Below are 15,650 nucleotides of genomic sequence, written 5' to 3' on the forward strand. Positions count from 1 at the left end.
TCCAATGACAGGGAATTTTTCCCAAACTCCATCAAAGATAATATACAATAGCTGTGGGTGTTAGCCAATTCTCACAGCACCCTGGACACCACTCCTAGGGTGCCACGGATGTGCATGAGTTGAGTTCTCTTGAGTCACTCCTGACTCAACCCTCTCTGCTGGTAGTTCTTCCACTACTTCCACCCTTTGACTAAACAGAGAGGCGTGGGAGACCTTGCTGGTGAAGAAAAGACAAAGGTGGCACTGGAAACATCAGACTTGTCTATGGCTGCAGACTCCAATCCACCCACCCACTTGGTCACAGTCTTACTTCACTCAGGATTTTTCCAGTAATGCAGCAGTAAGTACTGGCTTTGCGTGGCCAGGCTTAGGCAGTGGGGGGGCTATGGGAAGAGAGGGATCTTCTGTGAAAAGCTGCCAGATACTTCACCCTCTCAAGTCTGTGAACATCTGATGACTGCTAACTAAAAGTACATAGCATGGATGCTGTAACTGATAAAACTTTCAGTCTTCTGCAAAGTCAGAATGACATATACCTATGTTAGGTACCTTTTTCTTAATGTAAGCATTTAATTTTTCCCATTGGATTTAAAGAATTTATTTTTATTTTTGCTTTTAAAATGCAGGAGATTTGGGAGGTATTTAAAAGCTGTTTTTCCTCAATATGTTTCAAGTTTTAGTGTTGTGCGTGAAGGAAGAATAAGGAATAAAACTCAATGCTGAGTGTACAAAGAGCAGAACAACTGGTTTTAATTTTTTTTCTCTTGCAGCACTGGAGGAAGCCTCTGGGAATAAATGCCGGCTTTTCCACTGAGTTTCACTTAAACTTTGGAGTTTGAGGTTTTGGGTTTCAGAAGGTTGTACACTTTGATGAGTCAATATTAGTATAAGCATTTGAGACAGGGAATCAGGACATCTGGTTTTGATACCTGCACAAACCTCTGCTGCAGTCATGGAGTGTCTAGGTACCATGAGGGCTACCCTGCAGCTTCAACAGAACAGCAAGTCTCATCTACAACACCAAGGCTTAGCTCAGCTAATGAAACACTAAACCCATAAACACAGATTATCCATTTTGTTGGGGGTTAGCACTTGTGGCTTGGGCACAGTTTCATGAGGTGTAAGAAAAATCTTGCCTGAACATTCAGTAAGAGAGGTAAGAGGCAGATGTAAGGAAATAATGGAACTGAGTTGCCAAGACATCGATAAGCAACTCAGCCAGCATGTCTGTGATTGAGGGTGCAGTTTTAGAGTTACTATAAGCCCATATGAACCCACTGTCCCTTCTGCCCAAAGAAAGTAAGAAAGCAAGCCTGCTCTTTTGATTGTACAGCTCAGAAGAAATACCTGGTCAAGTATGCCAAATAATACAAATTCACAAGAATTCCTTTGACTTGACTTCTACTAAATTTTAATACTAAAATTTAATACTTCTTTTATAGAATCTTTCTCAAAATAGACAATTGTGAAGCACAGGATTCTAATTTTAAAACACTGAATCCTAAATGGTCTTCAGGGGTGTTTTTACACAATTAATTTACTCATTAATGTAAGACCAAACAGTACCAATAATGTTTTATGTGTTCATGTTCTAATGGTTACACTCCATATGATTTCTCTTATCTAGAAATAAGCAACATACTGACATACCAAGACAGCTACTCAGACACTCTTAGCTATGCTGAAGATAAAATATTACTGAAACTAGTAATTCTTGCAAGAATCTCTCCCCAGATATCAAATGAAATGAAGCTGCAACCTGAGTTGCACCTTCACAAACACCTCCAAGTTCTCTGCAGACTACTTTTAGTTTGATTGAATGAAAGCTGGTGAAAATGCACTTTAAAAACATGACTGAGCATTCCAGAGAAGCAACCACATTTGCCATAAAAAGATGAAGGTAAGTTTGTATTGCACATACGGCCACAGCTAACATCCTCCTGTTACAACATCCACTGCTGTTTCTTTATTATTTCCCTTTTGTACTTTCCCGTGAGCATTCTTCACAAAAAGGATTGAAACCAGTGTCCTTCCAAGAGTGCACAGAAGAGGTTCCTCTCCAAGGACAAGGATGATGAAAAAGAACTGCCTGAAAGTTCATATAGAAGCATTTTCTCAGTCAAATATACGATCTATTAATGTAACCTGACTTACAGAACCTGAAAGTTGAATATTGAGAGTATTACACCCAAGTGTAATGAAGACATGCTGCAAAGTCAGAAAATCATTTCACTATGCTGACTTTCATTAATAAATATTTGCCATTGCAAGAAATAATATTTTTGGGAAGTAAAGAATGACAGTATGAATCTGTGCTGTCCTGAATGAGTCACTTTGACTGGCTTTTAGTTAACACCACTCTGTCTACATTGAACTGCAGCCACAGAACATACATAGTAAGTCACACAATGCATTTGAATTATTTATACAGACACGGCATGAAGGCAACTCTTTCACTTAACAGCACTAAGAAGTTACCTGAGTGTACAGCTTTAAATAGCTTTGCCCTTCCTTAGAGAAATCCTTTTGAAAGACAACAAAGACAAAAATACAAGCTTCAATCAAACCAATCTGAATCTCTCTTTGGTTGGAGATTACACTTGGAGACTTTTTTATTATTAATTTAACACTAACACCTTCATATCCTAAACCCCTATTTAAAACAGGTTGTCTAGGCATAATTCAGCTGGAGAGGAATTTCTTGTTCCATCTGCTGTGTCCACATAAAATCTACATTCCTTCTGAATAATAAAGTACTTACATGTTTTTAACAAATAATATACAAATCACACAAAGGCCAGCATCCTAAATAACTGTGCATAAATTCTTGTTTTCCTTTTTTTCCCTTGTTTTCCTTGTTTTTCATTTACATCTGACATGTTCTTCTGAAAGAGATGGGAAATTTAGACTAACCTTGCTGAGTGATGACTGAGGCAGATGACTGCAAAGTTGAAGCTTTCAAAGCAGACCTCCTAGGTAATTTTGCATCTCTTGTTGCCAAAGATACTTACAAGATACTACGTTGAACACAAAGGTTTCCTCCTTGACTTGAATAAAAAAAAAATTATGGCTAACACCAGGTTGGGTTTCTTTTTATTGTTAAAACATTAAAGCATAACATTTCACCAAATACAGGAAATTTAGGGGTTGTCTGACATTACAAACATCTGGATCATCAAGAGAAAGTGTTGAGCTATACATAGTCTGACGTTAATCTATCAATTTAATGTATATTAGTAAATGATTAAAACATGGTCAAAATACAGAATCACAAAATAAGTACCTTGATGCTTCTAAATCTGAGACAAGTCAGAGAACTGAGTGCAATAAATTTCCAGCAAATGTCTATACACTCAATTACAACCTCAGGGCAGAATTATTCCAACAATATTGGTATTTCCTCATATTCTTGCTCATTCACATTCAATTTAGTGAGAATTTGATTTGAGAACTTGATAAAAACATTTTTAAAAATACAACATTTAACAAATGTGAAAAAAGAAGTTGTCTTCACAGGAAAATACAGATTGCTTGCCACTCCAGTCCTTAATTGCCTATATGTTTTACAAATCTTTACAAAACTAATTTGTATCCATTTTGGTTTCAAAAACATAGTACATCTGAAAAATAAAATATGACTCTACTGATGGGTAATACAAAGACATGAACACGCATTTAAAATTACTTTCAAAAGTAAATCTTTTCAGTAATACAGCTATAAGACAAGTTAAACATAGTACAATAAACCATGCATCTTCTGACTTGTCAGATCAGCTAAACTACTCGGTTAACATACAGTAACACTTTTGAACACTTCGTAAATTCAGCTTTTCTAGCACAACGAAAAAAAAAAAGATTAAATTTGTTCTTCAAGTGGTTCAAGGCTGTCCAAGTGTTTTTTAGGTGTATCATCACTATGACGGCTTTGGCAATGGGTTAAATGTTTCTTAAAGCCTCGGGGAAAATTTGATTCAAAATTACAACGGGGACACTTCAACAGACTTTGACCATGAGCAGCAACATGATTTTTAAGAAGAGACTCCAAGAGAAAAGCTTTGCCACATATTTTACATTTGTATGGGCTTTGAACATTATGCTTGTTAACTAAATGGTGCAAGACAGCACCTTTTTTCATTGCACGACAGCAACAAATTTTGCAGTAATACTTTCCCTTGCCACGCTTCATGTATTTTGCTATTTCTTCCTCAGAGATGAAAGCCTCTTTCTCTTCAGTAAACTGAAGCACACACTGTGGCTGCGTAGGAGTAGTTGCATCCATTTTGCTCTCTTTGCTGTAATCAGATGACTCCATATCATACTGCTCTTGGTCACTGTTGGATTCTTGTTCCTTTATCTCCATTGAGTCCACCATTGGTTTTCCACACTCACTGCTATTTAGTTCAGAATCTGAGTTCTCCTGGTTTTCCTTCTTGGGCTTCTTTTTTGGGCATGAATATAACATGTGTTCAGGTGATTCTTTGGCTAATATTGATTGGTCATCCTGTGAGAATAAATCATCCAGTGGTTTCTGATCATCTAAACTGTGAGAGAGAAAGTCACTCTCACCAGACTCACTAGGTGTTTGGGGCTCAGAGAAAAAGCCCGAAGCAGACTTGTGAGGCTCGGAAAACAGGATATTCTTCTGGATTTCAGAAGGTACAGTAGTTTCAGCATGTCTCTGGACATCAGAGGATAGAGCAGCAGCAGGCTTCTGCATCTCAGAAAATACAGCATGCTTTTGAACATCAGGAGCAACAGCAGATTTCTGGCAGTCTGTGAAAACAGCTTGCTTGAATGTCTCAGGAGAAACAGGAGTAGGTTTCTGGGACTCAGTAAAGAGGCCATGTTTCTGAACTTCAGGAGATGTGGATTTCTGAGACTCTAAAAAGGAAGTAGACTCCTGAACTTCAGAGGAAATGGAAGTGAGTTTTTGGGCTTCAGAAAACAGGGCATGCTTCTGGACTTCAGAAGAAACAAGAGCGGATTTTTGGGCTTCAGAACACAGAGCTTGTTTTTGACCTTCAGTAGAAACAGCAGAAGTAGACGTCTGATTCTGGGGCTCAGAAAAGACAGCACGTTTCTGGACATCAGTAGAAGCAGTAGGATTAGATTTACGAGTCTCTGGGAACAACACTCTTTTCCGAGGTTCAGGGAAATGGGCCCGTTTCTGAATCTCAGATGAAGCAGCAGAGGTGGATTTCTGAGTTTCAGAAAAATACATAGATTTCCGTGACTCAGAGAGTTTCCAAGATTCAGGAGACACTGAAACACCAGGCTTACGGACCTCAGGAAAGAAAGAAGGCTTCCAAGAGTCAGAGGAAACAGCGTGACTGGACTTTCGAAGCTCAGGAGAAACAGGGGGAGAATGCTTCCATGTGTCAGGGGACAGAACAGGTTTCCAGCCTTCGGGGTAAACAGATGAGATGGGTTTCCAGGGCTCAGAAGAAACAAGAGTAGACTTCTGGGATTCAGAAAAGGACGTAGACTTACACGAATCAGAAACAAGCCTCCTAGGTTCTGGCAACACAACCGAACCAGGCCTTCGGGACTCAGGGGCAGACCTCCGGGATTCTACGGACACCGACATGGCAGGCTTTGAAGCCCAGGGAGAAACTGTGGAAGACTTCTGCACCTCATGAGGTGAAGACCTCCAGGGCTCAGGGGAAACAGTTGGACCAGGTCTCCACGACTCCGGCGAAACCGCAGAAGCAGGCCTCCGGCTTTCAGGAGAAGAAGCAGAAGCGGGCCTACGCATTTGAGAGGGATGCCTGCGCGGCTCAGGAGACCCAGCTGGGGCGTACCTCCGTGGTTCAGGGGACACTGCTGGAGGAGGTTTCTTTGGCTCTGGTGACACAGCTGGGGAGTATCTGCGGGGTTCTGGAGACACAGCAGGAGAATGGCGCCGGGGCTCAGGCGATATGGCAGGGGAATGCCGACGGGGCTCTGGAGACGTTGCTGGGGAGTGCCGACGGGGCTCTGGCGACACGGCCGGGGCTGGCTTCGGTGGGTCGGGGGACACAGCAGGAGATGGCTTCTGTGGGTCAGGAGACACGACAGGAGATGGCTTCAGTGGGTCAGGAGACACAGCAGGAGATGGCTTCTGAGGGTCAGGAGACACAGATGAGGCTAACTTCTCTGGATCAGGAGATGTGGCCTGGGCTGACTTTTCTGGATCTGGGGACACAGTCTGGACTGATTTCTCTGGCTCTGGGGAAGTCACCTGAGCAGACTTCTGGGGCTCTGGAGACACAGAAGATTTCTGAAGCTTGGGGGAAACAACGGGTTCTGATTTGGGGAGTTCAGGAGAAAGGGCAGGTTTGCCTGACTCAGGGGAAAGGGTAGGTTTCTGTGGCTCACACATGACACTTTTCTTGGACGAATCTGAATCTCCTTCTACCTGTTGCTCTTTCTGCTCTTCGTTCCACTTCTCAGGTGCTGCATGCTGTGCTTTGATGTGATAATATACGTTGCAATACATCTTGCTGGTAAAGAAACATTTATGGCAGTGAAACAGTTTTGCACTTTTTTGATAAAATATAAGTTTACCCAAACCAGCAGCATCCATTTCATCACAATACTCTGGGTGAACGGTACCCATATGAATTTGTATGTTTTCATAGTCAGTTCCCCTGAAGCTGCAGTAGTCACATTCCAAGCGCTCTGTGGTTTTACCTAGTATCTGCAACATGTCCATTTTTCTATAGGCAGTAAGAGTTTCCACAGCACTGCACCTTTTAAAGAGGATTTTTCAGTTCCTGCAATAAAGGAAAAAGATCTGTATAGTTATCTTTTCATGTTAATTTCAACTCTGTAACTCCTAAATAACCACATGGGCTTTTTCCTGCTCACCCCCACTTCCTTTTTAGAAAGCATAAATTTTGCACAGGTACTGACTACTTCATAGAGAAATCCAAACACAAGTGTCACCAACTCCTGAAAGTCATTTTGCATTAGTAAAATTAGTAAAATAGTAAACTTGAAAAAAAAGTTTGTATTTAACAATAGGCCTTCCTACTTACGTAAAAACCTGGAAGCAAATGATAAAAAAAGAACCCAGGTGATGAAGAGCAAAGTTTGAATTTCATTTGATAAATGTGACTTGTTTTCTCCATTGTCTTCTCTTCCCATATTTGATGTGCTTTTATTGACGTTGCATTATTTACATCATACATGTAAACTGAAAACAAAAGTACTTGGGAAAATACTTGAAACACTGCCACTGAGATAAGGCCATTAAAAAATGCATCTTCACCATTAAATTTCCAAACAAATCATCAGTTTTTGACAAAGACCAAAATAAAATTCAAGAAAACAGCAGTCTAAAGTCTAGGCTGTTTCCATTTGTCTGTTTCATCTAATTACATGAAAAAAAAAATACTGATCATAAAAATTTCACTAATTACATGAAAACAATAATACTGATCATAAAAACTTCATCTATTATGAAAAGGACTTTTCCTGTTCCATTATTTCATCTGTTGCCCCAATCACAACAAAAATACTATTTAAGAGAAACAGTAGGGTTTTTTCCCCAGCTGGTAGTTAACAGTCCGCTGTTTTCCTCACCCCAAATATAGAAATTTCTCAAAATTAAAATGTTTTTTGCAAGACTTAAAAAGACCCCAATATAACAACAACAAAAAAAAATCCCAAAACCCAACCAAAAGAAATAGCTTTTAATGATTTGGTTAGATTCCCCTATTTCCAACAGAATTTAGCCAGATTAGCTACTACAATAAGCAGAAAACCAAGTCTAGCCATAGTCTGTAAGTTATATTGACATACAAGTGGAAGGTAAAAAGGACATTTAAGTGAAATGCACACATTTTTTCTTGTAGATTGAAAGCAAACAGTTGTTACATGATTAATCTTGCTAAGCTATCGATCTAATTTTGGGAGGTGTTGTAAAACACACTGCTTCAAAACACTCAAAATTGTTGTTTAATCTTAACATTAATTTACCTGTCTAAATAAATATATATAAGACTAACAAGTCTAAAAATATGCATTCAAAGCAAGTTTTCTTAATTTATTCCTAAAGCATTTTTCCCCTGGTTTCTTATGGAAATGAGGCTTACACAAACACATTGCCCCACAGTCAATGCCAATCAAACCGGACAAAGCAATCCAGCCTTACTTTGCATTTCTACACCTTTCATGAAAATCAGGAACTAGAGAATGCAAGCAAGGCCTCCACTGAGGCAGAATATGTCACTTAGCAGCAACTTCTTCTGTTTAGCCTCTCCACAAAAAGTCTTGAAACATTCAGAGCAAGCAGTATCTGATTCAGCTTTAATTAAGGAAAAGGGGAAGGAATTTAAAATACTATAGCAGTGAGTTGCTTTGGGCTTGAGGTAAAGACAGAATGAAAGCAAATTAGCAGCTCTGCTAGAGGATGAGATGGATACAGCAAAAAAACCAGGAAAGAAGGACTGGCTGAGGAGCAGGAGGGCACAAACCCTGAAGAAATACAGGTTCCCTAGCTCAGCTGCTTATGGAGCAACTCCTTCGTGTGCACTGTGTGTACCCATGTCACATTAAGTCACAGGGACATGTAGATTTCCAATTGGGAAGCACGGTGAAACCACATGCAGAGCTTTAAGAAGGAACCTGCTTTACAACCATAAGGCAAATGAACAGCATCCAACCACAGCCCAGCAACAAATGAGAAGTAATTACTCTACTCTACAAACACTGAAGTGGGAGGGCCTTTGGGGTATAAGTTGCAGTTTCCCAGCACTGCTGGCAGGCTTACAAAAGACACCCCAAATTGTAGCCCACACCACATTCAGTGTTGACCCAAAACACTTCCCAACATCTTATAACAAATTTTTTACGTCTGTAAAAGATGAAAAGAAAACAAAGATGACAGCAGTGCTCAGTGGCCTGTATCTCTTCAACAGAAAATAACTTGCCAATTGTAAAAACCCACAGCACATCATGTGTGAGTACTCTGAAAGACTTTCAAATCTTTATGAACTACAGTTTATACTTTGTTTGCAGGACTCAGGACAATGGGAGGAAAGGAAAATTTAAATCTGAAAGCAAAAATTTCTGAATTGCTGATATGAGTGAAATAAAAAGGTTCTGCTTTTTTTTTTCATCAAATCACAGCAGAACATAATTAGGATAAAGAAGATGTACTGCAGTAATCATGTTTTTAGACTTGAAAGGGAATTTGTCAATTCCAAAAATGGTTGTAATCCTGAATTATACATTTTATTTTCACTAGAAAACCAAAAAAGGGCTTTTCTAATTTGAATTTATCACAGTTTATAACAAAGTTTACCAGACAATCTTTTCTACTCTCTTCATAATTTCCCAGCTCTTCGCATGTCACCTGTTGCCCTTGCTGCAGTTTTTTGTTATTCACTGAAATATACTTCACCCCACCTCCCATTCTCTTCTTTTATCCAGTTCTACCTTATTTTATCATGAAAATTCCCACTTTCTTTCCAATTACAACAGTTAGAAAAAGTCAGTGGCTCCCAAATTCCACAAATTGTCCACATTGATGCTAAGCTTTTTTGACCATGAGATTATTTTGGAACCAAAGAAGTTACAGGCACAATCCAGACATCCAAAAGTTTTGACAGTCAAGCCTTTTGCGTAAGAAATAACATTAAAGAGCTGAGGGCACTTTCTCTCACATTGCCATCACTCACCATTTTCAGTTCTGTAACTCAACCCACTGTACCTGGCAGTCACTGAAGTAACTGCCTCTTCTGCTGAAATCTCTACTTAATTGAGGCACCCTACTGAGCAAGACAACTCTGTTATAGCAGCACCTTAGGCTGCAAGCCCATGGAATAGTAAATCTAGTTTTAGAATAGTTACTGAGATCAGTAACAAACAGCACTGAGCCCCTACTAAGTCATTTTGTCAATTTAAAGTTGTTGAAACACTTCTGGAAGAATAAACTCTGAGATGTTGCTGGTTCACTTAGCACAGATCTAAATAGCTAATTTGAAAGATTTTCCTGTCAATCCCTCCAGATTCCTTCTCAATATTGAGCTCCAGTGCCACTGTCTCTACATGATTTTGGTTGCTGTCCTCCTCTGTACTCAGGCTTCTCACATAGATGACTCTGCTTCACATGGCTCTTTGCCATCAGCTCCTGCATCAGAACTTGTTCTGCACTGGATCCTGGCTTGTATAGTTGGGTCAAAGTGCAAGGAACAACATGTCACTGTTTTCTAGGGAGGCCCACACCTGCAGAGCCAGCCAGCCTAGAAACCATATGCTCAGTAACCAGGTCCCCATGGCCTTGATCCTGCATGAACTGTGATGTAATCTGTGCTCAGCAGCATCCTTTTGGCAACACTGAGAGAGATGGCCCATGCTCATTCTGTGTAAATGCATTATTACAGACATTAAAGGGAACTAGCTCTGTGCTGCTGCAAATCAAACCCATAAAAAGGTTTTATAAAATAAATGGTGTGATTTTTGTCAGGGTGCTCCATGTGCACTGCAGAGACCTGGACCAAGTACTAAATCACAACATCATTCTAGTCCTCTGAAGCTCTTTGATGAAAAGTATGAATTTCAGGACAAAGATCAAATTGTCATGAGCAACAGCTTCTCCATTAAACAAAGCAGAAGACAGATGGCCACTGGAGTATCTCTCAAGACTTCTTGAATACTCCTAGGAGGAGAAAGAAGCTGCCACCTCTGCAAGTACAAATAACTGCTGTGCAGGCCCCAGGCCACTTTGTTTAGTTGAACACTCTGCCAGGCCATAACTGCTTTGTAAAAAGGACATCTGAGCATTCCCCTATTTGAACTCTCAGGTAACAGGATGTGCAGTGCAGCACTGACTATAACTGAGGCTGTGCTGCAGGCTACTGTAACACTACAAAGCACAACACATCCTTTAATTGCTCTTTCTGCACTCCCTCCTACTTTTCTCACTTTCCATGGATGTAATACTGAGAAAACAAATACACATGCAGCCAAACAGAACACACTACAACCAAAGCAGAAGCCTGAAGCCCAGCATTATGCCTGTTCTGCATCCACATCCTGCCTTCAAGACAAAATACTGTGATTCAACTAAGATTCTGGGGCTTGCAATATTAAATTTTAACTTAAGGCAGCCAAGACTCATTCAGAGTCTTCCTAAGCCATGACATTTCCCACTGGAATCTACCTGAACAGGTAAGCGCTTCCAGCTAAAAGCTCACTATATCCTCAGATGTCAAGCACAGTAACAGCATCAGTACCAACTCAGCTCTTAGCTGACTTGAAGTGACACAGATCAATGTCCATCACTCAGTTTAAAGCTACCTGAAGAGACACAAATCTCAGCAGTGGGACCACCAGTCCTTACTGCTGCTCCATCAGCCACCTCTCCCAACCCCTATTCTTTCAGGCATGTTTAGAACCTACATACAGAGGTTCCTACCACCAACTCTCTCCTAATCTCCACTGAGATGCTGAAGATCCTTACACCAGTTCCTGTCCCCTACATTGCAGTGCTGGCCATAATCTACTCCACCAGAGGAAAAAACAGAAAAACAGCATGGGGAAAGGATTGGTAATGAGGGCATGTATCTACCTGAGAAAAGAAAAACCATCACTGCTTTTCTTAATTTGTTCTTAGCAGCCAAGAGGCTAAAGTCATGATTTGGCTGAAAGAAGAAGTATTCAGGAAGTCAGAGGCAGCGACATAACCACAAACTCAACCAAAAGTTGGTTATGAGTATTGCAAGGCAGCCACAGAGTGGAGTCAAACAGCATGAGAGGTTTCTGCTGAGTTCATGTTAAAGTGAGCAACAGGAGCGTCCTAAGCTAATGCACAGAGAGGATGTGTTGTCTTCCCAGCCACGTCAGAGATGGTTCCTGGATTCTATATCCCATCTTCCACAAGGATCCTACTTAAGATTACGCCATACTTCCTACAGCCTCTCAAAAACCTCCCCGTGGAAAGAAGTGGAAAAATGCAGGAGATACCTACATATAAGAAGGAATCCATGCAAGTGTTGGCACAACATGACTTTGGCAGGAAACAAGATGTCTCTGCTTTTTAAGTCCATTCCAATTTCATAGCTACAAGTCTTCCAATCATTCCTGGTAGTTTTAAATAAACACATTCTACATTTAGCATTACAACAATTAATATATACCTGCATTTTTCCTCCACTGAAGATAAGCTGTGACAGTCCGAGGGAAGCAACGAAGGGCTCAAAGCTAAAGAGCTAGATTGTCTGTGAGTACAGAAAATTAGATTTCTTTTAACATTACATGAAAAAATTCAAAGCACAGCAACAAGTAATCTGCCACATCATTGTTCAAAATCAGACTGTCTTGGTTCTCAGTGGCAGAAAAATCTGTAACTCTTTTCCTCTCAATGAACAATCAAGCCTGGTGAAACACAAGCAGATAGAGAACACGCAACATACTTTAATGACACCAACACAGCTGGGAAAATGATCCAGAAAAAAAGCCCTGTGATTTTCTGCAATGAACTACAACTACACTAAGATTCCCTATACCAGTCACTGCACAGGAAGGATCACAGTTGATTTTCATCAGTCTTGGAAGTTTCTTGCAGACTAACAGTTCAGTCATAACCCTCTGTCAGTGAGGAGGGTCAATGGCAAAGGAAATCTGAGTAAGTGAGATACAGCAACATCACTGCCTCTGCTAGAAGGAACAGATCCAGACTTTTGCTGGGTTTAAGCAAAAGGAAAAATTACATGTTTTTGCAGTGCCAAAAAATGAATGGCAGTCTGGTGGCAGCATGATGCTTCTCCTGAAGCTACATCCCTGTGTTGTGACTGACAAAGAGAAGTTTAGCTCCCAGAGGAAGCTGCACACAAACAGCTCTCAGTGGGGCAGAGCAGGCACTTTACATGGCACTAGGCAGGTAAGGGCATCACTTCCAAGGCACCATGAACAAGACAGGCAGCCCTGTGCTCCTGCTAGTCCAGAAGTATCCACAGTATCTGACCAAAACCTCACATCCGAACTCCCAGCTACCAGCCAGTCTACTCAGGATAAGTTCCACCAGTTACAATTGCTGAACAAGGTCTTTAAAATTTCACAGCTACACAAGGCACAAACACTCCGCCCCAACCAGCCACTGAAACAGCAAGATATGCTAAGAACATGGGAGGCACCAGATCCAGGCAGGAAATGCTGCATTATGAAGTTCCATGTTTCCAGGAAAGGTTCAAGAAAGGGGAGATCTACAAAGGGACAATACTTGATGCACATACAGATGACTTAAGAAAAACAAAGCACCCAGAACTGCAGTAATTTTGCAATATTTCAATCTTTGTTAAGAGAATGACAAGTCTGCACAACATTAGTTCTCAATAAAAGATCTAACAACAGTCTAAATTAGAGTAAAATCAATGTACCTTTGACAGACCCAAGACTGGAGAAATTAATTCCATGTACTGCTTCTACCGCTTTCTAACTCCGAGTTCCAATTCCACTTCCCGTTGGTTTCCAAAAATGGCCCCAAAAATCTTATTGCTGCAGTGTTGTACCTGAGCTAATGAAGTGCCACTAGACCCACTAGAGCATTACAAACTAGTCAAGAACCGAATTAAGGTTGTGAAACTTGGTAACATGCTAAGGATTCCATTTACACTACCTTGAAAGAATATGGGGTTCAAGGGAAGATTACAGAAGAGAAATGTGAAATCCAAAGTTTCTATATTCCTCACTTGCAAAAAATTCATAGAATCATTGAGTTAGGAAAAGACCTCTGAGATCATCGAGCTCCAAGCCATGACTGAACACCACCTCAAGTAGACCATGGCACTCAGTGCCACATCCAGTCTTCCCTTAAAAACCTCCAGGGACAGTGACTACAACACCACTCTGGACAGCCCATTCCAATGTCTAATCACTTTCACAGTGAAGAAATTCTTCCTAATGTCCTATCTAAAGGTCCCCTCATGCCGTTTAAGACTGTGTCCTCTCGTCCTGTCACTTGTTGCCTGTGAGGAGAGGCCGACCCCCACCTACCTATACCCTCCTTTCACGTGGTTGTACAGAGCGATAAGGTCCCACCGAGCCTCCTCCTCTCCCGGCTGAACACCCCCAGCTCCCTCAGCCGCTCCTCACAGGACATGCTCTCCAGAACTGCTGTGAGCCTTGCTTCTGCACCTGCTTCTCTGCTCCCACGTGCGACGCAGCCGCTCCCGGCAGCTATTTCTGTCACCGGGGAAGGGCCCTGTCCCGGCGGGGACACGTCCCGTGCCGAACTCGCTATCCCAGGACAGCAGACCGGCAGCGTGCTCCTCCTGCTCCTCGCTCCGCCGGCATCACTTTAACTCTCCTGCGGGAAGGGGTGCCTGCGGGCTCGGCTTTCCCGGGGCCGCTGGCTCCCTGCTGCCCGGCCCTCCCGGGGGCCGCACCCCCGGGGCCGGGGGCCACGCCGCCCGCCCATTCATCCCTCCCCTCCGAGCGCTCTCCCTTGCCGCCTCCTCTCTCCTTCTTCCCTCCCGTGCGCGGCCCCGCCGGTTTTGTTCCCCCCGCGCCGGCGCCGGCACCGGCAGCCGCCGCCGCCGCCCCCCGCGCGGCGGGGGCTGGACAAGGGGAAGGCCCAGGCCCGATGCCCAGGGGGAGGGAGGGAAGCGCGCCGGGCCCGGTCGGCGGGAGCGGGGGGCGAACGGGACGGGGCGCCCGCACTCACCGTTCGGCACCTCCGGGACGGCGGGCGCGGGGCCGGGGGGGGGGCCGGGCCGGGCTCCCCCCGCCAATGGCGGCGGCGGCGGCGGCGGGAGGCGGGGCCGGGTCACGTGCCGCGGCCGCGGCGGCGGGGACGGGGGCGGGGCCGGGCCGCGCCGCCCTCCGCGCCCGCCGGCAGGGGGCGCTGCCGCCCAGGGGGCCCGGCCCTGTCTGGGGGCCCACAGGGGGTTTGTCCAGTGCGGAGAGAATTGCAGAATCCCAAAAACACAGAGTCACAAAGTCACAAACTAGGCTGCAAAAGACCTCTGAGATCCTCGTCTATGACCAAACACCGCCGTGTCAACAAGACCATGGCCCTCGGTGCCATGTCCAGTTTTCCTAAAACACCTCCAGGGACCGTGACTCCATCACCTCCCTGGGCAGCCCATTCCAGTCACCAATTACCCTCTGACTAAAGAAATTCTCCCTAATATCCAACCTAAAAATCCCTTAATGCCGTTTAAGACTGTCTTCTCATCCTGTCACTGGTTGCTTGGGAGAAGAGCCTGACCCCAGCGTGCTACAGCCTCCTTTCAGGTGATTATAGCGAGTGGTAAGGTCTCCCCTGGAGCCTCCTGCTCTCCAGGCTACACAACCCCAGCTCCCCCAGCCGCTCCCTGTAGGACATGCACTCTATCACTCTTCTCTGGATCTGCCCATTGATGTCCTTCCTGAATTGAGGGGCCCAGAAATGTACACAGCATTCTGGGTGTGGGCTCACCAGTGCCAAAGAGGCCACACCTCAGGTACTGTGCGTGCAGTTCTGGACCCCTCAGTTCAGGACTTGCTTTTTGTCTTTTGGGTTTTGCAGTGCTTTTTGTCCAGTATGGAAAGAATGACAGGCTCACAGAATCACAGAACGAGAGGAGAGGAGAGGAGAGGAGAGGAGAGGAGAGGAGAGGAGAGGAGAGGAGAGGAGAGGAGAGGAGAGGAGAGGAGAGGAGAGGAGAGGAGAGGAGAGGAGA

The 15,650-nt window shown here is 43.3% G+C and overlaps 1 protein-coding gene across 4 annotated transcripts; it reads right to left on the bottom strand.

Annotated features, from left to right (window-relative positions):
• Positions 1 to 3,076: 3,076 nt before the first annotated feature.
• On the bottom strand, positions 3,077 to 14,742 carry CHAMP1 (chromosome alignment maintaining phosphoprotein 1). 4 transcript variants are annotated; one of them, XM_059839616.1, is made up of 2 exons: positions 14,651 to 14,742; positions 3,077 to 6,755 (listed from the first exon to the last, which is right to left on the bottom strand). In XM_059839616.1, the coding sequence occupies exon 2, from the start codon at positions 6,692 to 6,694 to the stop codon at positions 3,857 to 3,859; it is 2,838 nt and encodes a 945-aa protein (XP_059695599.1). In that variant the 5' UTR covers positions 6,695 to 6,755; positions 14,651 to 14,742; the 3' UTR covers positions 3,077 to 3,856. The 4 variants fall into 4 exon arrangements, with proteins under 4 accessions (XP_059695599.1, XP_059695601.1, XP_059695600.1 ...); XM_059839618.1 differs by lacking the exon at positions 14,651 to 14,742 and adding an exon at positions 14,122 to 14,283; XM_059839617.1 differs by lacking the exon at positions 14,651 to 14,742 and adding an exon at positions 12,126 to 12,206.
• Between the last annotated feature and the right edge of the window lie 908 nt (positions 14,743 to 15,650).

The sequence above is a fragment of the Haemorhous mexicanus genome, chromosome 2, assembly GCF_027477595.1.
Source record: "Haemorhous mexicanus isolate bHaeMex1 chromosome 2, bHaeMex1.pri, whole genome shotgun sequence".
Lineage (NCBI taxonomy): Eukaryota > Metazoa > Chordata > Aves > Passeriformes > Fringillidae > Haemorhous > Haemorhous mexicanus.

Bases quoted from the DNA above. Each gene is read 5' to 3' on its own strand.
- CHAMP1 (XM_059839616.1), bottom strand. From the start codon at position 6,694: ATGGACATGTTGCAGATACTAGGTAAAACCACAGAGCGCTTGGAATGT.